The sequence below is a fragment of the Trichoderma asperellum genome, chromosome 2, assembly GCF_020647865.1.
Source record: "Trichoderma asperellum chromosome 2, complete sequence".
In the NCBI taxonomy this organism is placed as follows: Eukaryota; Fungi; Ascomycota; class Sordariomycetes; order Hypocreales; family Hypocreaceae; genus Trichoderma; species Trichoderma asperellum.
Window position 1 is genome coordinate 3,451,252 of NC_089416.1, and position 22,507 is coordinate 3,473,758.

Genomic DNA, 22,507 nt, shown 5'->3' on the forward strand with positions numbered 1-22,507 from the left:
CGGTCCCCCGTGCGTCCAGCAGGGCCTGGGAGAAGCCCTCAGCGAGCAGAGCAGAGAAAATTTGTCGCGGTCCCCTACAATCAGCGCCCGCTCCCTCTGATCGGCCTGCATAAGGGCTGGTTTGGGGGATGGCACGGCAGCCCGACATGCATGCGGTTTCTGCGACCACGCCACGTCACGTAAGCGGGTGGTTTGCTTTTGCACATTCGATAAAGTCATGGCATTAATAACGGAACGCGGGTGGCATGCCCCCAATCGACACTGTACCGGCACTGCTTCTGATATCATTACGGCGTCGCAGCATCACTAGGCCAACTACCCCAAGCCTAGCCGGGTTTTCCAGAGGGTGTGGGTGGCCAGTGATGGTTGTGATAGCAACGGCCTTGCATTCATGCACCGGCATACAGCAGCCTAGGTAAGGAGAATGTGCCGGGTCGCATCAATCACGCAGAATAGCGCCAGGAAACGGGACAGGTCGTGGGGCCATGGGCTTGGACCTGGGCCGCGTCGGAAAGAATTCATCTAGAACGGTTACAGTTGCACCAACCAGGCATCTTCGTTTGCACAAACGCGGGAGATCCAGAAGCATCACCGGAAAAGCCTGCGCAACTGGGTGGAAGCATCTGGATCGGCAGCGCGGGCTTGGATTGGATCTGCCGCCCAACTCTCTCTCCGCAGCATCTTGGGGTAGTTTTCCTCCTCACTCCCACCTTTGCTCCGTCTTAGCTCAAGCTGGAGCTCAAGCTCAATGGCTGCTTGCCTCCCACCCATGCTGTTAGCGTCAAAGGCAGCGGAATATTTACTGTATCGGTATTCGCACCGTGTGTTAGCTCTGCAGCGAGAGACGTCTCGAACGAGCTGTAGTGCATCCGCGGGACGCATATCACAAGAACCGATTACCATATCTTTTTTTGAACCCAGGTTGCATGCTCCAAGAACCCATGATGCAGTTAGCTCTAGCTGCCCTTCGTATAAGTGCCAATCTGGGGGTAAATAGGTAAGGAGGTGCAGCATAGTGCGCCACGAGATGATTGTAGAATCCCTCATGTGCGTCGCAGCCATGGCCGTCTTCCCTTTTCCATTCTTATACTATGCCTCCTAACTACTAGTATTAGACATTACCATATATAGTATGAAGTAAGTATTGAACGCCCGTTCTCCAACCCGTACGCCATACCCCGTAAACACATATAGGTACTATACGGAGCATATATATAGTATTAGTATATGCACAACTTCTCTTGAGAGCTGAAACGAGTTCAATGGCCACCCTAGTACCCTGTAAAGAATAGTCATCTTATGTGCAGACATGATAGATAGGTATTAGCAATACTACTCGTAGTTCGACATGGCACTTTCTTGCAAGCTGCATCAAGAGTCGAGGCACTTCTGCCTCTGAGCTTCAAGCCACTCCCCCTTTTCAATCCACCGCTGCTCCAGCCAGCTGGCCAACTCGGCGTCAGTGTGCGGTAGGCTCTCAATCGGAAACCGGCGAGCGTGTACATGAAATTGGAAGCCGGCCTTCTTGCTCAGTCTCGGAATGCTCAGTGTGTCCCACATTGTCGGGGCCTCTTGGAACTCACTGCCTCGACGGTAAAAAATGGCCAAGTCGTACACAGCCTTGATGTGCGGTGCCCTGCGGAGGTGCTGGACCGTGGCGATGAAGCCCTTGGTGCGGGGATACAGGAGATGCATGGGATGGGGCCGATCGGTCTTCTTACACCATGCCTGCGACTCTTGGTATTTCTGCTGGCTGAAGCGAGTAGCTTCGCTGAAGCTAATGAGCCCTGTACCCGGGTCAACGCCTGCCCTCTTTGAAGTATACCAGCCCGCACTGACGAGAGCACGACCCATCGTTGCCGCTGCTCTTATGGGGAGAAGAACGACTTACAGGTCGGAAGCCTCATGGAAACTAGACCGGCAAAGGCACGATTGAGCCCTGACTTGTCCTTGAGCCAACTCCGGCTCACCATTGGCATGCCCATGGCCCAGAGCCCCCAGCCCAGGAAGGGCACGAGCCGTAGCTGGCGCTTGGCAAAGTAGCGGCAGCGCCCCAGCATGCCCTTGCGTATCGCCAGGGCCTGGATCATATAGAAGTCGGACCAGGCCAAGTGGTTGGAAACGACAATGGCGGATTCGCCCGCCGGGATGTCGTCGCCAGAGCATTCGATCTGAGCGCCATTGGCGTGTTCGAATATGAGCTGAATCCACCGCCAGACCGAGCCGGCGATGCGAGACGACACGTCGTAGACGAGCTCAGGGGCCAGCGCCTTGAACGGCAGCATCAGTGACAGCGCTATGTCTGCCAGCAGCAAGTACAGCAGCCACGGCGCCGTCAAGGCAATGCCGCGGACATGTCTGATTAGCGACATGTGAGTCGTCGTATTATTAGAAAAAGTAGCTAGCAGCAGCAGCACAGCCAGCAACCACCGAGCACAAGTCCTAGTGGGGGTTCTATTATCACAATTTCCTCTTTGAGGACGTGCCTCATATCCAGGAGTCTGGATTGTATGTACATGTAATAATTCAGACGGAACCTGGTGGTCAGACCGCCGGTCCACATGACGCAATGCCATAGGTCAGTGGTAGGGCATAGGTAGCCAGTATTCGGTACCTATCTTGTAGCTGTTGCATTTTCTGCTTCTGCCAATCAATACCAACAGCTTCAATGGCGATGTTATCTATGGGACATTAGCAGCGGCTTCTATCACCTGTCTTGGGCACTGATACTGATACTGATACCAAAGGGAGGGTGAGACTATATTGGTTCAAGACGGCTGCTCTCATGCAGCATTTCGGGCATTGAGTATGACAAGGTGGTACATGCTAACAAAGACTTGGTGTACCTACCCAGTAGTACCTATGGGCTGCTGTACGAAGTACAACCTCCCTCTACAAGAAGCAGGTCTTTTTTTTATATATTTTGATACTTCAGGCAGCTTTCACCAATCATCAACCAGGCATGGCAGCTTCATGACTGAACCATCGTTTCACAATTGCAATTTTCTCCTGCTGCGGGTGAAATTGCCCACTGTATCGTGCCACCATGGCGAGCCGCCGTCCAGAAGGCGTCCAGTGCTGACAGACTAATACAGTAACAAGGAGCAGACTTCGGCAGAAAGATTCTCGGATGGTACGCAGAGCACGGCAGTACCTACTACTCGTACTGGGAAGGCCATTGGCGCCTGAAGGAAGTTTTGAATTTTTTAGCGCTGCGAGCTGTTGCGCGTGGGGAGCAAACTCTGGAGTTTGGCTATCACGACTTGACGCAAGATGTGGCTTTGTGAGCTTGGCGGGCTTTGCTTTCGCTTCTCGCTCTTCGGGTGGTGGAGCACCATGACTTGTTACTCAACCTGGTTGGGAATATCTTTTTGTACATGATTCTGCGGATTGCGTATTTGGGATTTTGGTTTTGGGATTTAACGACCAGACTGCGCCCGTGGGCCCAGCCAGATACGCCGCTGGCTCAATAACACGCGGGTAGTACGGCATCGCAGCGTTCACTTCATCCCATACCTGTGGCAGGCCGATGCGTCTCTAAAGCAAAGTCTTATTACTCCCTCGTCCGTCTTGTTTATGATCTGCACGACCCGGGACGGGGACCCGCGCAATTAGAGGTTGATTCGGTTTCGGGACATGCTCATCATCAAGCAAGGCTGAGCACGGTCTCACGACCCTTTCGAGCGAGTTAGCCGTAGAGGGGCCCATCGGATGTAAGATCGCACGTTCTCGCACGAATAGAGTGGTCCTTGCTGGCGCTCTCCACCGGCTCGTCTAATTTGCCAGGATCCAGTGCTAATTGCCCCCCCAGCGAACCCCGTCTTTTAGGGCCCTCGACGCCCGGAGAGCTCAAGAACCCCCGCTGTGTCTCGCGCATTGCATTTCAGTCCTATTAGTATCTCGCCGGCATCCATTCACGCAGACTGAGTTCCGACTGCTAGAATCGAAGCAATCAACTGCTATCGCCACCAGGCCTCTTTCTGTGCATACTATCTCATAATACCTTCAGCACTGCAGAAATCGTCTTTTGCATTGCTCATTCCGCAAGACCCCAAGCTCCTACAGTAAGCAGACAGTGCTGCAGCTCCTCCAACCTAGCATCTCTCCTGCAGTGGGTGCGGAAGCTCTCGCCCTATCACCACGAACGGCGCTGCTTAGTACTATACACGCAACCGCTATTACCTATAGGTACTCTGGAGCCGAAACGGAACGGCCGCCTTTCTGCACTGCGTCTTCACTTGCATTCTCACCACCATCGACGACACAGTCTGCAATCGCGCAGCTGCGACTGCTCGCCCTGAGACTCCTGGATCCCCCTTGACGGTAAGCTTCACCTTCTCAGCGGGCGCCGAGCCCAATTTCGGCTTTCTATTTTGCCACACTGTGGCTGCAACCTTCTCGGAATCTCACGTCGCACGGTGGCTGACCCGTCGCAGTCGGCAACAGTATTTTAACACTTCTCGCGCCCTTCCGCAAGGCCATTGGGCCTTCTCTACGTTTACTTCATACATCGTCCGAATCACCGCCGGCCATCATGTCATCGTTATCTCCCGATCAAATCGAGGGAGGCGCCTCTCAGGCCTCGACAGAAGGCACTGACAAGGGTGTCCTCTCTTCCCTGAACCTCAATTTTTTCAAGAACCTATCGGACAAAAAGGTCACCCGCAGTAAGATATCCCGGCAAGGCATATTCCCGACAGCGTTATCAGGACCGACCGACTAATTACCTTTTCCTTTCTGATAGCTGGTAATCCCCCCAAGCGCCGCGGACCAAAGCCAGACAGCAAACCTGCCCTGACTAGGCGACAAGAACTCAACCGGCAAGCTCAACGGTAAGCATCTGTAGTCCTGCGAGGAAATAGACAGGCGACAAAGTGCAAATCTAATTTGATGTTCGCCATCTACAGAACCCACCGCGAGAGAAAGGAGCTATACATCAAAGCGCTAGAAGATGAAGTCATTAGGTTGAAAGAAGTCTTTAGCACAATCTCTCTGGACAAGCAGAAGCTGTACGATGAGAACAAGCAACTCAAAGAGGTCCTAGCCCAGAGGGGTATTCAGCTCCCAAAGCTGAGCGGTGTAGATGATTCGGGCATCAGTGCTACTCAGGCGATGAGTGTAAGTGCCTCGGGCAACAGCTTTGCGACCGGCTCCCAGAGTGGCTTCTCGCCTGCCGACATGTCGCAATCAACCGGCATGTCAATGTCACCGGAGAACCGCCAGCCGTCACCTACTGGAAATGGGGTTGATCTTGAGCAGGCTGGTATTGACTTCGTCTTAACGTACGAGAACTCCTCCTCGAAGGCATATCTTTCACCTCCCCCGCAGTGACCTCAACAGGGTTGCCACTTCACAGCCACGCGAGCCAAACTGTCGGAACTTGATGCGCAAGGGTCGGTATGCTAACGGTTGCGACTTTTGTCGAGGGATCTTGTAGGCTCGAAAAACCTTGCATGGCACATATGCCATTCCTGGTTGACAGAGCGAGCGACGCTGACGGCGCGCCGTGTGGTCACGCCTTGATGGCGTCTTGCCCTCCTGCGCCGTTTCAAGAGCTGACCCCAGACACCCCTTTCGGCAGTAAACATACGCACGACCACGGCGGAGAGTTTGAAACACAGGGTACATGGGAGCTCACCAAAGCCGACCTAACCACGCTCCTAGACCTCAGCAAACAGCTCAACTTAGATGGCGAGATTACTCCGGTCATGGCATGGAGAATGGTTACGTCGCATTCCAGGTTCAACGAATTGGCTCCGTGCGATTTGGAAAAGCTTTCAGAGGAGTTATTGCGGAAAGTCAGGTGTTATGGGTGAGTTTGTCCTTTGCGAATGACGACTGCTACTACGGGTGTTTGATGTACTAATCCTGTGAGCAACAGGTTTGGCGCTGTCATGGAGGAGTTTGAATTGCGGGATGCGCTAGAGAATATTTTCTCTGGTCGCCCAGAAGCAATGGTCTTTTGATTCTCACTTATTGGTGTTCCCTCCGCTTCCCTCTCATTCTCTCTCTACACTATGTTGGAGGAGCCTTTCTTTTTTTATGAACGTTTATGTATTTGTGTAAAGAGATTCCAGGACGCACTTTGGTTGCGCGTCCATGTCTAAAGGCGGTATTGGCTTTGCTGTTATGTAGTTACGATGTATATAAATATATTAATGCATTGAGTCACTAATGTAAACAATTTCAAACACTTTGTCACTTTCTTGTATATCCATATCTACCCAAGGTACTTATATAGACCAAGAATACGTCTTAAGGATTCGGGAAACGCTCATAATGTCTCTCTCTTCTCATATGTCACACCATTCTCAAGTACCTAAATGCTGACTGCGCACCTCACTCACTAGAACTTTGTGGCTTATACAAAGATAAGATAAACAAAAAAAAAAAAAGTGGCGGTGCAGGAAACTGGCAGCAGCTGGTGGCGCGGGGCTTGGAACTTTTCTCGTTAGGCTGCCCCACCCCCCACCACAATTTCGATTCAATGTTGGAAACCAAATTCATCGCAAGCCGGACGAACGAATCATCACGAGCAAAGGGAAGGCCTCTCTCTCTTTGTCTACCCCGGTTCTCTGCGTTCATCCTTCGAGTGAACGTCCGAAAATAAGAGAGAATTCCGAAAATCCAGTCAAGATGGCCCAGTCACTGGACTATGTCAAGATTTGCGAGAGCTGCCCGCCAGGAGATGGCTGGGGCCCTTCAGTAACCACCGAAATCACCCTGGACGGCGTTCCCTATGCGCCCTTCTCCAAGGGAGACAAGCTGGGACGCATGGCCGATTGGACTGCTGAGGGCAAGGACCGAGAACGTGGTGGACGTCTGCAGTACAGCCGCCAATACAGAGGTACGGTGGCCTTTTTGACACTAGATGTTTGGATGTTGCTAACGAGAGATTCGAAAAAAAAAATTAGACCAGCAAGTTTATGGCACCGGCCACGCTGTTGTTTTCAATGCCCCTCCCGCCGAGGACGAGACCAGCTTTTCCGTCGTCAGCAACACCAGAGACTCGACCAAGTCAAGATATGGTCGTGGTGCCGTTTTCACCCGTGGCCGAGGCCAGCGCGGCGGCCGTGGTGATACCCGCGGTGGACGAGGAGGCCAGTTCCAGCGTGCCCCCGGTGGCCGACAGGGCTATGGCTACGAGCGCGGTGGACGAGGTGGTGCTGGTGCCCGTGGTGGACGTCGCTTCGGCTGGAAGGACTACGACAAGCCTGCTCGCAACCGTGATGCCAGCATCAACATCAAGGCCGACTGGGAGCTTCTCGAGGAGATCGACTTCAACCGCCTGGCCAAGCTCAACCTTGATGCTGACGATGGTGAGGACCTGGACGACTACGGTTTCCTTTACTACTACGACCGCTCCTACGACAAGCAGCCTGTCAAGGGTGCTGAGAGGAAACTCACGGCTATTGACCGTGCCGCCTACAACGTCACCACCTCCTCTGACCCTGTCATCCAAGAGTACGCCGAGAAGAACGAGGCTACCATCTTCGCCACCGACAGCATTCTCTCCATGCTTATGTGCTCTACTCGCTCTGTCTACCCCTGGGACATTGTCATCGTGCGCCAGGGCAACAAGATCTTCCTTGACAAGCGTGACAACTCCAACCTGGATATGGTGACCGTCAACGAGAACGCCGCCGACGCTCCCCTGGAGGCTGCCGACGGTGGCAAGGACGTCATCAACCAGCCCCCGGCCCTCGCCGAGGAGGCCACCTACATCAACCACAACTTTGCCAACCAGGTCGTGACCGAGAACGACTCGACCAAGGTTCAGATGGCCCACGCTAACCCCTTCCACGACGCCTCCGATGACACCGATCCTCCTGCCAGCAAGGCTTACAAGTACAGGAGATTCGATCTCTCCACCAACGAGGAGGAGCCTGTCTACCTGATTGTCCGTACCGAGGTCGATGCCGTCCAGAAGAACGCCATCAGCGGCGAGGACCAGCTGGTCACCATCAAGGCCCTCAACGAGTTCGACAGCCGTGCCCAGGGCAGCGGAGGTGCTCTCGACTGGCGGACGAAGCTCGTCGCCCAGCGTGGTGCCGTTGTTACTACCGAAATGAAGAACAACAGCTGCAAGCTTGCCAGATGGACCGTGCAGAGCATCCTGTCCAAGTCTGACGTTATGAAGCTCGGGTATGCATATTATTCCTTTTTTATTGTCTAAATTCTTTTTTCTAGTATACCTGCTAACGCCCTCCCTAAATAGATTCGTCTCCCGTGCCAGCCCCCGAACCAACGATAAGCACGTTATTCTCGGCGTTATCGGCTGGAAGCCCCGCGACTTCGCCAACCAGATGAACCTGTCCCTCTCCAACGGCTGGGGTATCGTCCGCACCATTGCCGACATGTGCCTCAAGCGCGAGGAGGGCAAGTTCGTCCTGGTCAAGGACCCCAACAAGTCTATCCTTAGACTGTACCAGGTCCCTGCCGGCAGCTTCGATGAGGAGGAGGCCGAGGAAGAAGTCGAGGAGGCCGAGGAGGAGGCTGAGGAGTAAATATAGGGGGTTGTTTCAAATACCTGATTACATATGGTGTTGCTTTGTTATTCACTTTTTAATGAGTGAGCTGGTTTTCTTAAAAACGGCAGTATTTTTATGATGGATGTATAGGCTCGATTTGACCTCATTTCAGGAGCAAGGTGGCTTACTAGGAATGGATATAGGAAGATACAAAAGTTTCCCGTCATTCATCTTGTTCATCTAACTCCTTTGGCCACAGTGAATAACTCGGTGATATTTTATTGTTCCTCTACCCACTCGAGATGTTACTACTTTTTACAAACTCAAACAAATCTATCATCGTCTCTCGCAGATATAACCAATGCGTTCTATCATCGAAGTGACTCATGGTGCTCTGTGCTTGATCCTTTTCCCGACATCCTATCAACACACAAAAGTCAAGTAAATAAAAAGGAAGAAAAGGTAGCAAAGACAAACAGGAAACAAGAAAGGGAAAAAAACAAAGTAAGAGAGAAACTCTCAACCCATCTGGCTTCCCCTTTTTCTTCGTTCCCCGTTCCCTACCGTTGAACTTGTCGCAGATACCAAACTCCAATCTCTTGGAGAAAATTCATGAGCGGCATCGATCCCGTAGGCTCATAGCCCATCTCGCGCAAATCGCATTCTTTCTCACGCAGCCATTCTCGAGCGGCGTTGAGCTGCGGCGAGAGGCCGAGGCAAGTACTGGCAAAGTACGCAGCCGCAAGAATATGCCGATACCGGCGACCAGCATCACGATCTGTAGCTACAAACGAATGGGAATTCCACTCGTTCTGAATCTCGTCGCGGAGGCATCTATCTAATGGTATCGAGGGAGAGCTGGACATTTGCTTCATGCGAGCTGCGTCAGCAAGCCTAATTCCCAGGGAACTGACATAATCGGACTGCGGCCACATTTCTCTTGTATTAGCAGGTTGCTTTTGATGGTGTCGAAGGTCTTGCAACCGACCAACAAAGTCCAAACTTGTGCGGAGAACCTCTGTAGGCTGCTGTTGACGATGATGATGATGCCAATGCTTTTCCGGAGCCAAGAAGGAGATTGGAGGAAGAGTGGGCCGAGACGTAGAATCTTGAGAAGGTCTGCTCGTTGTAGAGACGGGGTACCCAGATATCAGGTTTGGATTGAACGCTACGGGATAAGTCCTATTGTCGTGAGGAAGCCAATCTCGGCCATGGCTGTTTCCAGACTCTTCGATGAGCGGACGCCTCCTTTGGCCTGGACTGACTTTGCCTCGCGCATCTTGAGCAGGGTACTTTGACGAGACTGAGTCCGCATATTGAGTGCAGCAGGCAGAAGAGTAGTGTGATGCTGGTACTGCGGAGAGTTGCGGCTCCATCGGACTACCGTGGTCGTATTCTATACCTGAGATTTGCTCTTTAATCTCTATTTCGGGAACCGGGGTATATCTGGCTGCTGGACTATTGTCCGCAGTTGAAGAGATGGAAGTCTCCGTCGAGTCTCCGGCGGCCCATTGCTCATGCCCGCGTTTTGTGCTATTCGCAACTCTCCGTCGCTTAACGGCAGTTGGCGAATCATGACTGTTTCCCTGAGCTCGATTCTTTCGTTTACGAGTGTTTGGCGGAACATCCCAACTGACGGCTGTAGCATCTATTGCGTGCCTCCGGTCGTTTTGCAAGCGGCCAGCGACGCAGCATTCTTGGCAAATTGACAGTTTGCAGACACGGCACTTTTGGAGAGTCCCGCAGCGCTGTTTATGACAGAGGTCGCACTTGGCGGTGGATACGTTAGAGGCGTCCCATCCGTGATGAGCAACGTCAAAACTTGGCAGAGGAGTTTGGTTGGCCAAGACGGCGCTGGCTCTTGGCACGGAATCTCCGAGTGGCCTAGACGACTCAGGGATGGCGATGATTGCACGGTGCTTCTCCATAGGGTCGACGGAGCGGGGGGCAAGCTGCAGGTTTGGATCCGCAACTGGCTTATTGCCTGTGTCCTGAGATGAATAGCGCTCTTCGCCAATGGGAGTTGACATCTTTCGAGGAAACTTGTCCGTAGGACGAGGGGACGTTGATGTTGGTAAATAGGTACCACTCTATTCAGATTTATGCAGTCGGTAGTAGTGATGGATATCTGGTGTTGTTGTTAAGTCTGGAAACAACTAGCAGCTGAGAGAGTAAGAGCAGATTCGCAGCTGACAAGAGAAATTCAATACCTCACGAGAAATAGTCGAATATCTGTAAATCCAGGCTCTCCTGAGGCTCCCGAGAGTGAGCGCACTGTAGGCAAGTGGGATAGTCCCGCGAGATTTTTTTTGGTCGCAGGCACAAGGGGGGTTGAAATAGGTAACTTGGGAAGAGCCTTGTCGGTGAGAAGATTTCCAGACGCCATATATATGGAAGATTCACTGCCGTGCAAAACAAAACTGAAACTAGAGGCACAGAGAGAAATGCATACCGAAGGCGTGAGCGGTCAAGAAGGGGATGTTTTGTGATTCAATGCAGGCGTTTATGGCGACTTATATAGCGTACCATGTATATTTGGAGCGAGCGAGATCGGAAGCGCCGTTTCGGTGAAGCGTAGGATGATCACGGCCGTTTGATACGAACAGACTGTGCCTGGAGACAATAGGATCCGCTGCAAACTCGTTGTTATTAATTGATTTCGACAATGTCTTGGTTGGCCACTGAATCATGGCGACAATGAAGATGGCTATTGAAAAAGAGGGGGGAAAGAAAAGAAAAGAAATAAGCAGTAGTCGAGTCCAGATGCCAGCAGATGCGATGATGGCTGTTGCTTGGACAGCTTAGCATTACCTGCTTCATTATTGGCCTCCATAGGTAGATGTGAGTATTATACTAAGAATCTCATGATATATCGACGGCTCTCTATACATGTTCTATAATAGCATCCAGGTAATTATGGTACTGTTCTGATTCCCGTTGGAATCCAGTTTGGCCCGCTGAGGAACTGCTCAACAACCTCTGATTAGAATAAACTGACAAGTGCTTCTACTAAATCTTTATAATTTTAAATAGAATCCATCCATCAGGTCTGTTTTATATAGTTCTATGAGATCTATCTACTTAACTCAAGACTACAGAGCTAGAGCAAGTTCTTCTAGTTTGACCAAGTCCATTTATAACAGATATATACATATGTGCTTCGTATGGAGATACGTCTTCCGTTTATTCCAAGCATCTCCATACTCGCAGTGCCCTGTAGAAATATTGGTGTCACTGGCGAGAGTTGGTTGCGAGGCTTCCAACGGCTCTATTATCGCTGGGCTGCATCATCAGACAGCTTTTCTCGCTTGTCAAATCACGGCCAATAATATTGTGTCTTCAGGACAGGATGTTGACAAATTTGGACCCTTGATTTGTCTTATGATGAAACCAGTTTCCAATGGCGCTCGCTATATCGCCCGCATCATCCATCACTGCTGGCATCCAGTGACGGATGATCCAAGCTAGGGGTTGAATTTAGCTGTTCAACAGCTGAAGGGTCCAAGAGCTTCAACGCTTTAAGCAAATGAGTGGTTAGAAGCTTAGTGGAGACTGTTGCATAGAAGGGTAGATGCCAAAAGATACGACATTGTTTAGTACCCAATCATTCGCTTGATTTAACTAGCTAGTAGAGAAAGCAAATACACCTAGGTAGTGGATGAAGTAGATGTAGCAGATGTAGCAGATGAAACAAATCTAGGAGACGAGGCTGACCCAAAGAATAGGCTGGTTTATAATTAGACAATCTTAGCCTGGCTAAATATAAAAAGGCATTATTACTATTACACGGCATTTGACCAAATAGGTACATACCATGTACGAGTCTTGTCCTGAAACACACAGAACTCGTTCCTCAACCAGCATCTCATGTCAGTAACACAGCGCCGAAAAGTACAAAGCACGCCCACTAGGAGAGACGAATAATCCCGACGATGGAGGCCGGCAGACAAAAATTGGACCGAGACGACGACGCTCGCCACGCCATCGAGGCGGTGCGGTTGGAATATCGAGCCCCGAGTACCGGCACGTCACCTGCTGCAGCACATACGTTCATGTTTGCTAGCAGCTCCACCTCGTCGGTGCGGAGCAACAACCGAGCAAGACGAACTCTCTTTTTTTTCCTCGCCGTTTACATGTACATACATGTGGTTGCCTGTAGTTGCAGAGCATACATGTGCCTATCAATTGCTTACTACTACATACTACCTGCTAAGTAGTGCCACGATCTAGTGCCAACAACTACTGCAGACGGCAAAGCGCTCGCCTATCTGGGGATGCTATTTCCACTGATCCAGCGTGCTTAGTGCCCGTTGGCGGAAGTAAAAAATCCAATAGTAAATGGTGCACAAGGCGAACGCCGAACAGCTTGCTACGCCACGTCCACGCAACACGCCAGCGCACCACCACGCAACGCAACGAGAAGCAACCCGCCAGCTCTTCCTCCCCCCTGCGCCCTTGCATCATCATCTTCTTCTCCCTCTCCCGTTTAAGAAAAAAAAAAAAAAAGAAGAAGAAGAAAAAGTGCCGCCACACACACACACACACACACAGCCTCGTCAGCGCATCGGTGCCGAGCCAATGGCAGCTGATGCGACAGGGGTCCGGGTAGGATCGCCGGGGTTGACGCTTGGCCGGAATCACGGCACGTCGCAGGCTGCTGCTGCGGTTGACCAAAGAAATAAGTGGCGATGGCGAAAAAAGGGAAGGGAGAGGCAAAAGGTGGGTGTGGCTGATGGATTCGCAGCGATGCTAATGCATACCATGCATCGCATTGATAGTGCAAGTTGGCTTGTGTGAATCTTTGTCTGATCGTTAATGCCAGCGTCTGCGATATAAGTTCAATGCTTGTGCCCTTCCTCATTTCCCGCTTCCTCTGCTTTGGTTCACACGTCTGCCGCTCATACGCCGGATTTGCACGTACACAAGGCCTCGACTCCTTTTTTTCCCCTTTACCGTCCTGCTGTATACCGTATAGGTGCCTGGATCTGGTGCTACCCCAAGCCTTTGCCTTCTCTCCCCAACGAGGCAGCCCGCGAACCCAATCCACTCACCCAGCGTCTCTCTCTCTCTTACTTGTACACACATACAGCACTCTGGTCATCCTCCATGTGAGTACCTGCTTGTGCCTGCTGTGCAGTATGTAGCAATCAGTAATCCGTCATCCTCGTCCCATCATCGCCTGCCCTTCGCCCATGCCTTGGCCCCACCAGCGCGCATCCGCTTCTCAAACAATCCCCGTCTGGCATTGACCACCCCCGGCCTTGTCGAGCTTCATCCTGAGCCAGGATCCTCAACCGCGCACGACGGGCGGGTGCCTTTGTTTTCTGCTAGCTGGAGCATCAAATGATGCTTGACGATACGCTTGAGCCAGTTAAGCGTGCCGTCTCGGAATCTGTCCAGCCCCCAGCACGGCACAGCCCTTTGACAGCAGCGCATTGCCAGGCGCCGGAACCATGGTTTAGCGCTGTAGCATAGCGTCGCAGCGGCCCAATCTCATGTGCCGCGCTGCTATGGAGCACCAGCTCAGCGCCAGCTACACTACCGTGCAGGTGCTGCTGCCACACAGCCTCCCTACCTTACCCACTTCAGGCCACTTAAATGCTGTAACCCGCTAATCTTTATTTCCATCTGCAGCCCGCCTTTTTAATCGCCAACCTTGCATCCCTCCGTACTTTCTGAATCCATACCATTCATCGTACTCTGTTACTCTCGTTCCATTACTTTCTTTTCTCCAACGCTACTCTCTCTCTCTCTTCGACCTTCTTTCTTTCTTCTTCTTCTTCTTCTCCATACCATCGCTGCGCGATCGAAAAACCAAACACCAACAACAACAATGTCCAGCCAAGAGTACTATCACCAGGGCGGCTACCCTCCCCAGCAGGGCTATCCCCAACAGGGCGGCTATCCTCAGCAGGGCGGTTATCCTCAGCAGGGTGGTTATCCTCCTCAGCAGCCTCCAAATGTAAATAACGACCCTTCCTTCAATTTCAACCCCAAGATGCATACCAAAGCGAGATCGTGACACCGATTGCCGTCCCCGAATTTGAGATTGACTTGCTGCTTGAACGAAGAGGTCGGCAATCGGCATAGCGATCCAGCAGCTGAATAAATCAAATGCGCCGCGTGCCTACCAGTTGATGAACGAATCGCTAACGAGACGCGTTCTCCCCGTCTTTTAGGTCTACGGCGGTCAATATGGTCCTCCTCAGGGCCAGCAGTATCCTCCCCAGGGCCAAGCTCCCATGCAGTACGAGCAGGCTCCTCCCCCTGAGGCGCAGCGCGGTCGCGGTGGCGACCAGGGCTGCTTGATGGCCTGTATCACCGCCCTCTGCTGTTGTTGCGCCGTCGAAGAGGGTTGCGAGTGCTGGTATGTGATGATCATTCTTTCTTCCTTGTCAACCCTGCCGATTTGCTAATGCGACAAACACAGCATCGATCTTTGCGAATGCTTCTTCTAAACCAACAAAACCACACGTACCAATAGCTGTAACAAAAAGTGTGAAAGGAAATAATAATGTCTAGTGTGGGAGAGGGTGAATTATAAGGCAAAGTACCAGAAGGAAAGGAAGAGACCGTCTTCTTTCGTTCTCTTCTTGGTCACGCTCAGAGATGGAATGTAGCGCTGGCCTTTGTTTACAAGCGCAAGGCTTTATACGAAGTCGACCGGGTGCGGCATTGTTTTTTGTTGTTGACTCTCAAAAATTGGAATAATAACGCCGTCCTGTTTTTATTTTATTTTATTTATTTACTTTATCTTTTCATACCCCTTCAATTTTTCTTCTTAAACAAAAAAGAAAGATATCAAACCCAAGGGTAGTTGCTCTTCTTATTCGCTGTTTCTGAGTGTTTTGAGGAACAGATGGCGCAGAATTGCGAGAAAGCTTCTTCTTCTATATCTATGAATGCTTAAATACTTACGATAATTTCTTTGGTTTTATCCTCCATTTTCGAAATTTTCAAAAACGACTTGATTGGACACTGATGCTAATTCTAGCTTTAAGCCCTCATCACATGTGAAAAGAAAAAAAAGAAAAGTCTTTTGCTTCTTCCATCTGTCCTGGCTAAAACTCCCCCCGTCTATGTGAAGAAGCCTCGTTTACTAGCCTCAATATGCATAACATGATTGTTTATTTGTTTGTACATCTACATTGTTCACTTATTTCCTTTTGCTCTCCCTCTTAGGCCTTCTCGCCTCCTAGCATTTCAAGTTCTCTACTCATCGAGCTTCACGTAGTTGGCAGGGAAAAGACCTGAATGGCCGCCGTAGTGACCGAACCACCAGTCCTCGTCGGGAAACTCCAAGCCTGTGATTGTAGCATCCTCAGGGAAACTCAGTTCTGCCACAAAAGTTAGCCATCTATATCACATGACATCATTTTACTCGGGGATCTTCCAGGGGCTTACCGTTATCCTCTGCAGCCTCGTAGTCATACAGCGCAGTGGCTGTTGGGCCTGCGGCGGTAGCGGCTGGTGCTGCTGGCGGAGCTGCTGGTACTGGTGCCGGCTCTGCGGCAACGGGGGCTGCCGGGGGGGCTGGCGCAGCGTCTTCGCCCTCAACAATCTCTACGTAGTTGCTGGGGAACAAGCCGCTCTCTCCCCTTGCGTTGGTCCCCATCCACCAATCCTCGTCGACCATGTCGATGTTGGTTACATACTCGCCCTCGACCAAGTCAATCTCATTATCCTCGGCCTTCTCGTAGTCATATTGCACAAGAGCGCGCTTTCCACCTTGCTGATCCTGGCTATCGGCCACATGAGGCGCGTGCTCAAAAGTCTGCTCGGCCACAGCGCTGGCCGCGGCTCGTGCGACATGGCCAGCCTCTTGTTCGTCCTGAAGTTCCTCTTCTCTGGGAACTGGAATGTCTTCCACGGGCACGGGAGGAGGTGCTCGCTCCTCTGGCCGCTCAATGACGGGCTCGCGAGCGACGGGCGCAGCGACACGAATTGGCGATGGTGAGCGTCCTCTCTCCTCGGCTAGGGTTTGGTACGCTGAAGGATCTTCCGGCTCCTCTTCCTCTTCATCCGCAGGCGCAGGTCGACTGGGAAGACCAGGAAGAGCGAAACCTCCAGTTGGCCTGGAGTTGTCCGGAACAGGTGGTGGAGCCTGATACTCCTCCTCAACTGCTCGTGTCGTCGGGGGGATGCCAGCCCCAATGGGGGCCGTGTTCTTGAACCGATCTCTCAGCGCAGACACACCACTAGGAGCTGAGCCCTCTTCCTCAGCGGCCTCCCTGGACTCTGCCTCCTGTTGCTCTTCTTCAGGAGCAGCACGCGCGGTACCTCCAATCTGTACTGGTGCCCAAGTCTTGCCCGTGTAGCCGCTCTTCCAGGAAGAGGAGCCTCCGGTAGCTTGCTGAGCAACTGGCACTGGAGAAGCCGCGGCGGGGATGCTTCCAATGCTTCCGCCTTCTCTGGCCTTCTTCTCAGCCCAAATCTGGGCCGGAGTCTTGCCGCCTTGGTCTGCGAATGTGCGGCTAGCAGCTCCAACTGGGGGGGCAGCAGGGGCCGCCGGACCGCCGAATCCTAGCCCTCCAGGAGTTGGGGCCTTGGTGCCGGTAAAAGCAGAGGCTCCGGACCATTTCTTCGCGACGGTAGGCTTGGGCAGTGAAGTCAGTCGTCCTGCGCTTGGCTGTGAGAAAACAGCAGCTCGATCAGAGAAGGCTTGAGGTGCTGGTTCCTCTTCTTCCGCTGCTGCTGCTGCTGCTGCTGCTGCAGGCTTTTGTGCCTTGGCCCTGATCGCAGCAATGTCGACTTTTCCGACTGGCTCGTATGCTCCTTTGACGGGCGTGGGCCTGTCATCTCCAGTTCTCTGAGCCTGGGCTCTGATGGCTGCAATATCCACCTTGCCTACAGGTTGATAACCGCCTCCAATAACATCGGAGGGAGTATCCTGTCGAGGTGCGCCGGTGAAGCGTGATGGCTCTTGTTTCTGATTTGTAAGCTCTGCAATATTCACCTTGGTAGGCTGATAAGCAGGCGCAACTTTTTCGATCTGGGTTCGAGTTACGGGAGGGGCGTCAGCTCCCCAGCCATCCGCATCGACAGAAGTATCTTTCTTGGATCGAGCGGCAATAAGAGGGTCAACAGGACGACCTGCAGACGATGAAGGGGTGAAAACTGGCTTGGCCTTGACAGGCGGAGGGGCTGATCCGAAAGCTCCTGCGGATGATCCGGCAGAGTACTTGGCACCAGATGCGTCGGCGACCTTGCGCATGATAGATTCAGGCTCGAGGTCGCTATCGGAGCGAGCGGTAATCTGGACATGGTATCCGTGAAGAATCTTGGAAACGGCAGCCAAGTGGCTTGTGAAGTAGCCCTTTGTGCGTTCGGGGACACCTCCTCCGCACCAGCCAATGAGAATAAACTTGGGAAGGCCTGAATTGGGGTCCTTGACCTTGACAAAGGCGAATTGGATTCGACCCTCATTGAAGTCTTCAATCAGCTCAGTAAGATCGCCATCTAGACTGTCATTAGCATATTTATTCCGAGAGTATATGAAGCGTCAGGGCTCGCCAATGGATCGCGTACCGCCGGTGCTCTGGACTTTGAGAATGCTCTCCTTGGCTCCGCTGTCCTGGAAGGCGTTGGCCAGGGGAGCTTGGACAGAGAAGAGCGCCCACTGGGCGTATGTGGGAGAGCCGGAAGCCGGCGCTTCTCCGCCAACAACAGCATTGTAGCTGCTCTTTATGGAGGGGCCGTTTATAGAAAGGTTGAGAGATGCCATCTCGAGACCGGTATCGCGGGCGTGGTGATGGGGGAAGAGTGGGAGGTCGTCAATGTCGAGAGTGATTGGAGGGGGGTTGCGTCCCAGGAGCTCCGCTGGCTGGCGACGCTGGTTAGCATGCAACTCAGGGGAGACTAAGAGGCGTTCCGGCTAAGGGTGGCTCGTACACAATGGCCGAGTTGTTTGCAGCAGCACCCCAATAAATAGCACAGCTACGCGGGAGGGAGACTTCTGTTCGGGTACAAAAAAGGTCGGGCGCAAAGGGGGCCGGAGATTTCGTGGCGGACTCAGGAGCCAAGCTGGCAGGCAAGCTGATGGATGCTCTGGCGGGACGTACGTCGACGCTGCGTGTCGCTGAGGCGGGGACAAATAAGCCCGTCTGCTTAGAGGCATAGCCCCGGCGGATTTGGAGGCGACAGCAGCGGCGCTGGCGGTGGTTTGCAGGTATCGGGTTGGCACCAGCTGGGGGGAGCTCAAATGACGCAAATGCCCCTCTTTGCCGCCGCCTGCACCGCCGCCTTTCAGCTGTCTAGCGTTGTCACTGCGTGAAATGCTAATTTTGGTGCCTGAGAACACGCAACTGCCTAAGGACTGAGGGCTTGCAATTAAGAGGAAGCCTAGCCCAGTGGGCGTTATTAGAGATTAACGTAAAGAGTGTTAATGCTTGTCGTTGAACTTGGAAACTTCAATCGCTTCCCCTTCGATCAAAGTGAGATTATTGGATTGGATGTAATCTAACTTGGGCGAAGGCATCCATCCAAATTCATTCATGTCATGCCTCGTACGTACCACCAAGTAGCTGTTGCGAGATTACATGCATGGTCATCTTCCACTCCTGCTGAGCTATACCAGTATACAACACAAATATCATTGCAGCAGGAGCGTTTATTGAAAGGCCTAGAATAGACTTGTTAGCGCCAGGCCTATGCAAGGGGAGCATAAAAACTCATGCTGCAAGCAGAACCTGTGCCTTGCCGCCCTATCGGAGCCTCGGGCTCTCGTTCGGCCCACCTCCCTGAGCGCTGGAACCGAGATGCGACAAACACCCTTAGACGCTGCAATAGGTATACATCAGTGTTTCAAAGGGCAAAAAAGCAATGCTTGCATTTTTGGATAGCCTGACAAGTCATCCCTGGAGAGCTTGGGCTGCTGCTGAGCCACTTCTGACGACGAAGCCTAATAGAGACACTCGTTTTGAGTGCGAATAAATGCCCCAAGCTGGCTAGTCGGGGAGCGTGGCCAATCGGGTGGATTCCCCGGAGATGGAAGAGGCATTCCATACGATGCCTACTCGGCACCTACAACTTCATGCGCATTGTCTCTATAGTATCTTTGTTCATCAGAGAGAATGCTAGAACAAACCACTCGAACATAGGCTGGGTCTTTGTAGCAGCGATTAGATATCGGCATCGCTCTCCCTTCTATCAGCGATGGGGAAACATAAGCACAAAGGCACACCGATGAGTAGAAGCTCGCTTGGACATCACATTCGCGATATGCGAGCACTTACAAAGATGCAACCAAATTTCATCCTTTGGCAAGCCTTATTTATATTAGTGGCCATATGCTTAGTATTCCACCTGTATGGAGTATATGCGCGCAACAAATTTAGCATGAGAGGTAAACGCAAATGCCCTTGATATCGGGTCCAAGCAATTTATACGGAATACCTTAGTAGGTACCCAGGTAGGTGATCAATACGTGCTGAATACGTTTCTCTACCTTCTACACATATATTCCCTAAGTGGGCAGTTGATGAGTAATAAATCCCTTCAATTCTCTGAGAATACCTACTAGGTAGCATTTCATCACTTTCATGATGGATGTCATTTTTCCTGGTAAAGATCCTTAGGTAAGGCGGCTCGTGTGCCTATCAGATGCTGTGCATGGGACACACCGGTGTACTAGTATCAACGGCTCTGATTTCAAATTTCAAATGCGCGCGATGGCCATTTACACTTGCGCCATCATTCTACCCCGCTAAAAATCCAACCTTGGTATTCTGACCACAGCGCCGATTCTCGCTCTTATACCCCAGATCCATCCCCATACACAAAAAATCGTCTACCGTCCTATATCAACGTTTAGACTGATCCGCAAAGATGTCGACGATAACCGAGATCGAGACCGACGCACAGTGGCAGCAGGTGCTCAGCTCTGTCCCTCCGTCAACGCTCCTCATTGCCTCTTTCCATGCTCCCTGGGCGGCACCATGTGCCCAGATGGCGACAGTTCTGTCGACATTGGCATCCGAATATCCCGTCACCGAGCCTCTAAGTACGAAGTGGGTGTCCATTAATGCCGAAGAACTCAGCGACATCAGCGAAACCTACGACGTGACCGCAGTTCCCTTCCTGGTGCTGCTGCGAAACGGCGAGGTGGTTGAGACCGTCAGCGGCAGCAGCGCCGTCAAGGTACGAACGGCGATCGAGAAGCATGCAAAGAAGGACTCGGCTGCGGCAAAGGATGCTGGCGCAACCAATGGTGTTTCGCAGCCTGTAGAGGCCGCTGAGACTGACCCGGCCAAGGCAAAGGAGGAACTGTTCAAGCGCCTCGGCGACCTGGTCAAGGCTGCTCCCGTCATGCTCTTCATGAAGGGCACGCCTAGCGCTCCTCAGTGTGGCTTTTCCCGACAGTTGGTTGGAATTTTGCGAGAAAACTCTGTTAAATACGGATTTTTCAACATCCTCGCCGACGATGACGTTAGACAAGGCCTCAAGGAATACGCTGAATGGCCAACTTTCCCGCAGCTGTGGATTGATGGCGAGCTTGTAGGCGGCTTGGACATTGTACGTTGCTTTGATATGCATGATGATCTTGGATGCGAACTGACATGATCAATAGGTCAAGGAAGAGCTCAGCAGCGATAGCGACTTTTTCAAGCCATACAGCGTCGCTGTCGAAGCTACGTCATAAAAGATACGTTTAGGAAAGGTGTAGATAACGCCTTTTCGTCGGATTTCTGCCTCTGGCATCGGGCGCACAGCCTTCCCGCGTACGATTCATTAGGAGTATACCGAAGCAAAGCGATCGCGAAATAGTGTCACAACGATATTTATGACAATCCGACTTCCTAAATTGCAGCAGGACATGTGCGAGGCCGTATCGGATCTGTCAGTGGGTGAGAAGCACAGAAGGAGAGAGAGCAAACAGCAAATTCAGCCTTTTGCATGTTTGGAACTTACATGAGTGAGATTGTGATTCAGAAGTTATTGTGGTTGCTGAGGGATCTTTAAGTTCATTGCTGGAATTATATGCATGCGTGTCGAAGAGTAGGGTAGTTGATCTTGGGCTGACTGCATCTACCGATGTCGATCATTGCTGAGAGAAAAGGAGCAGAGGATGATACAAATTGCGAAGTAGCCCCAAAAATTTATGAATAAAATAAACATAAAAATACAAATAGCAACTGAACAAGATGATGGGAGGCTTATTAGTACGAGCGCTATTGTTTGTCACAGGCATTGTATTGAAGCCACGGTATTTGTACAACTCTTGAAGGCCTCATGAGTGAGTACTACCTTGTAGGTATAGTACTAGCTACTACTAAGGTAATGGATATGTAACTGGAATAAGAGTGTTATTTACCTACTAAGGTACCCATCGAGGATAACAGCAGTGTATTGAAATGTTGCCATTGCTTCTACCTACTACACTACATCTACTGCGTGTCGAATGTTGATTGTTAATTCACTCTGATAACAAGACAAGCACTAGGTATAAGCTTAAAGAAAACGATGTGCAACTGGGCTACAAATGTAAAAATAGGTACAAATGGCTGTTTAATAAGTGTGTATTCCGTAATAGAGCACTACCATAGGTAGTTATCAGCTGCTTGGAAACCCCAGTATGGAACCAGGATCGGTCCGTCTGCATGTATCAATCCGGAGCCCATTTGTCTCGGTATTCAAGTGCCGCTAGTACAACACAAATCCGCAAGCAAGGAACAGATGACCGCCTGCTGAACCGCACGTATGAAGTACAGCGTAGCACTGCTAGGAGGAGCTCCCATCGCCAGTTCCGCTACCATTGGGTGGAATAGGGGGGCTCGTTCGCTGATAAGTACCCGCTAATGGTCTGCTGCTGCGCTAGCGAATGCCACTAAGATTCAACAGCGGCATGGTGAGTCACAGAGTTGCAGAACGCAAGCGTCAATACGTAAACTGGCTGGAGCCTTGTCTCTCTGGGCTTGTAAGGGAGGGAAACTTGTGGCGCGGCTTAACTCCGAACAGGCCTCGTCTCGCATGATTTTGCTGCAGCGCCGCTCGAATGGCGCGCCCATACATACATTCGGTAATGTAGCATATCGTAT

The 22,507-nt window shown here is 51.7% G+C and overlaps 9 protein-coding genes across 9 annotated transcripts; 6 read left to right on the forward strand and 3 right to left on the reverse strand.

The window, feature by feature from the left end:
- Positions 1-892: 892 nt before the first annotated feature.
- On the reverse strand, positions 893-2,463 carry TrAFT101_003437 (uncharacterized protein). The gene is made up of 2 exons (XM_024901675.2): positions 1,892-2,463; positions 893-1,787 (listed from the first exon to the last, which is right to left on the reverse strand). Exons 1-2 carry the CDS (start codon positions 2,370-2,372, stop codon positions 1,372-1,374), a joined length of 897 nt encoding a protein of 298 aa, XP_024766802.2. The 5' UTR covers positions 2,373-2,463; the 3' UTR covers positions 893-1,371.
- An 810-nt stretch (positions 2,464-3,273) lies between these two features.
- Positions 3,274-5,331, forward strand: TrAFT101_003438 (uncharacterized protein; the record flags this gene model as incomplete). The annotated part of the gene is made up of 8 exons (XM_024909323.2): positions 3,274-3,283; positions 3,689-3,713; positions 3,812-3,895; positions 4,066-4,157; positions 4,303-4,323; positions 4,437-4,667; positions 4,745-4,832; positions 4,908-5,331. 8 exons carry the CDS (start codon positions 3,274-3,276, stop codon positions 5,329-5,331), a joined length of 975 nt encoding a protein of 324 aa, XP_024766801.2.
- Positions 5,332-5,399: 68 nt separating this feature from the next.
- On the forward strand, positions 5,400-5,966 carry TrAFT101_003439 (uncharacterized protein; the record flags this gene model as incomplete). Its single annotated transcript, XM_066126886.1, has 2 exons — positions 5,400-5,812; positions 5,882-5,966. The coding sequence occupies 2 exons, from the start codon at positions 5,400-5,402 to the stop codon at positions 5,964-5,966; spliced, it is 498 nt and encodes a 165-aa protein (XP_065982993.1).
- A 539-nt stretch (positions 5,967-6,505) lies between these two features.
- Positions 6,506-8,821, forward strand: TrAFT101_003440 (uncharacterized protein). The gene is made up of 3 exons (XM_024905834.2): positions 6,506-6,847; positions 6,915-8,145; positions 8,219-8,821. Exons 1-3 carry the CDS (start codon positions 6,637-6,639, stop codon positions 8,505-8,507), a joined length of 1,731 nt encoding a protein of 576 aa, XP_024766800.1. The 5' UTR covers positions 6,506-6,636; the 3' UTR covers positions 8,508-8,821.
- Positions 8,492-10,501, reverse strand: TrAFT101_003441 (uncharacterized protein; the record flags this gene model as incomplete). Its single annotated transcript, XM_024898947.2, has 1 exon — positions 8,492-10,501. The coding sequence occupies one exon, from the start codon at positions 10,499-10,501 to the stop codon at positions 9,032-9,034; it is 1,470 nt and encodes a 489-aa protein (XP_024766799.2). The 3' UTR covers positions 8,492-9,031.
- Positions 10,502-12,403: 1,902 nt separating this feature from the next.
- Positions 12,404-13,080, forward strand: TrAFT101_003442 (uncharacterized protein; the record flags this gene model as incomplete). Its single annotated transcript, XM_066126887.1, has 2 exons — positions 12,404-12,550; positions 13,069-13,080. 2 exons carry the CDS (start codon positions 12,404-12,406, stop codon positions 13,078-13,080), a joined length of 159 nt encoding a protein of 52 aa, XP_065982994.1.
- Positions 13,081-14,304: 1,224 nt separating this feature from the next.
- Positions 14,305-14,929, forward strand: TrAFT101_003443 (uncharacterized protein; the record flags this gene model as incomplete). Its single annotated transcript, XM_024909322.2, has 3 exons — positions 14,305-14,433; positions 14,651-14,838; positions 14,902-14,929. The coding sequence occupies 3 exons, from the start codon at positions 14,305-14,307 to the stop codon at positions 14,927-14,929; spliced, it is 345 nt and encodes a 114-aa protein (XP_024766798.2).
- A 377-nt stretch (positions 14,930-15,306) lies between these two features.
- Positions 15,307-19,709, reverse strand: TrAFT101_003444 (uncharacterized protein). The gene is made up of 4 exons (XM_024898864.2): positions 18,363-19,709; positions 18,000-18,294; positions 15,876-17,930; positions 15,307-15,808 (listed from the first exon to the last, which is right to left on the reverse strand). Exons 2-4 carry the CDS (start codon positions 18,193-18,195, stop codon positions 15,684-15,686), a joined length of 2,376 nt encoding a protein of 791 aa, XP_024766797.1. The 5' UTR covers positions 18,196-18,294; positions 18,363-19,709; the 3' UTR covers positions 15,307-15,683.
- Positions 19,710-19,972: 263 nt separating this feature from the next.
- TrAFT101_003445 (uncharacterized protein) lies at positions 19,973-21,772 on the forward strand. Its single transcript, XM_024903215.2, has 2 exons — positions 19,973-20,984; positions 21,040-21,772. Exons 1-2 carry the CDS (start codon positions 20,298-20,300, stop codon positions 21,109-21,111), a joined length of 759 nt encoding a protein of 252 aa, XP_024766796.1. The 5' UTR covers positions 19,973-20,297; the 3' UTR covers positions 21,112-21,772.
- The last annotated feature ends 735 nt before the right edge of the window (positions 21,773-22,507 follow it).

Coding starts and splice junctions, on each gene's coding strand:
- TrAFT101_003437 (XM_024901675.2), bottom strand. CDS start 2,372: ATGTCGCTAATCAGACATGTCCGCGGCATTGCCTTGACGGCGCCGTGG. Junction 1,788..1,891: donor TTCCATGAGGCTTCCGACCT/GTAAGTCGTTCT, acceptor ACCCGGGTACAG/GGCTCATTAGCTTCAGCGAA.
- TrAFT101_003440 (XM_024905834.2), top strand. CDS start 6,637: ATGGCCCAGTCACTGGACTATGTCAAGATTTGCGAGAGCTGCCCGCCA. Junction 6,848..6,914: donor GTACAGCCGCCAATACAGAG/GTACGGTGGCCT, acceptor AAAAAAAATTAG/ACCAGCAAGTTTATGGCACC. Junction 8,146..8,218: donor TCTGACGTTATGAAGCTCGG/GTATGCATATTA, acceptor CTCCCTAAATAG/ATTCGTCTCCCGTGCCAGCC.
- TrAFT101_003444 (XM_024898864.2), bottom strand. CDS start 18,195: ATGGCATCTCTCAACCTTTCTATAAACGGCCCCTCCATAAAGAGCAGC. Junction 17,931..17,999: donor CAAAGTCCAGAGCACCGGCG/GTACGCGATCCA, acceptor ATGACAGTCTAG/ATGGCGATCTTACTGAGCTG. Junction 15,809..15,875: donor CGAGGCTGCAGAGGATAACG/GTAAGCCCCTGG, acceptor CTTTTGTGGCAG/AACTGAGTTTCCCTGAGGAT.
- TrAFT101_003445 (XM_024903215.2), top strand. CDS start 20,298: ATGTCGACGATAACCGAGATCGAGACCGACGCACAGTGGCAGCAGGTG. Junction 20,985..21,039: donor TTGTAGGCGGCTTGGACATT/GTACGTTGCTTT, acceptor CATGATCAATAG/GTCAAGGAAGAGCTCAGCAG.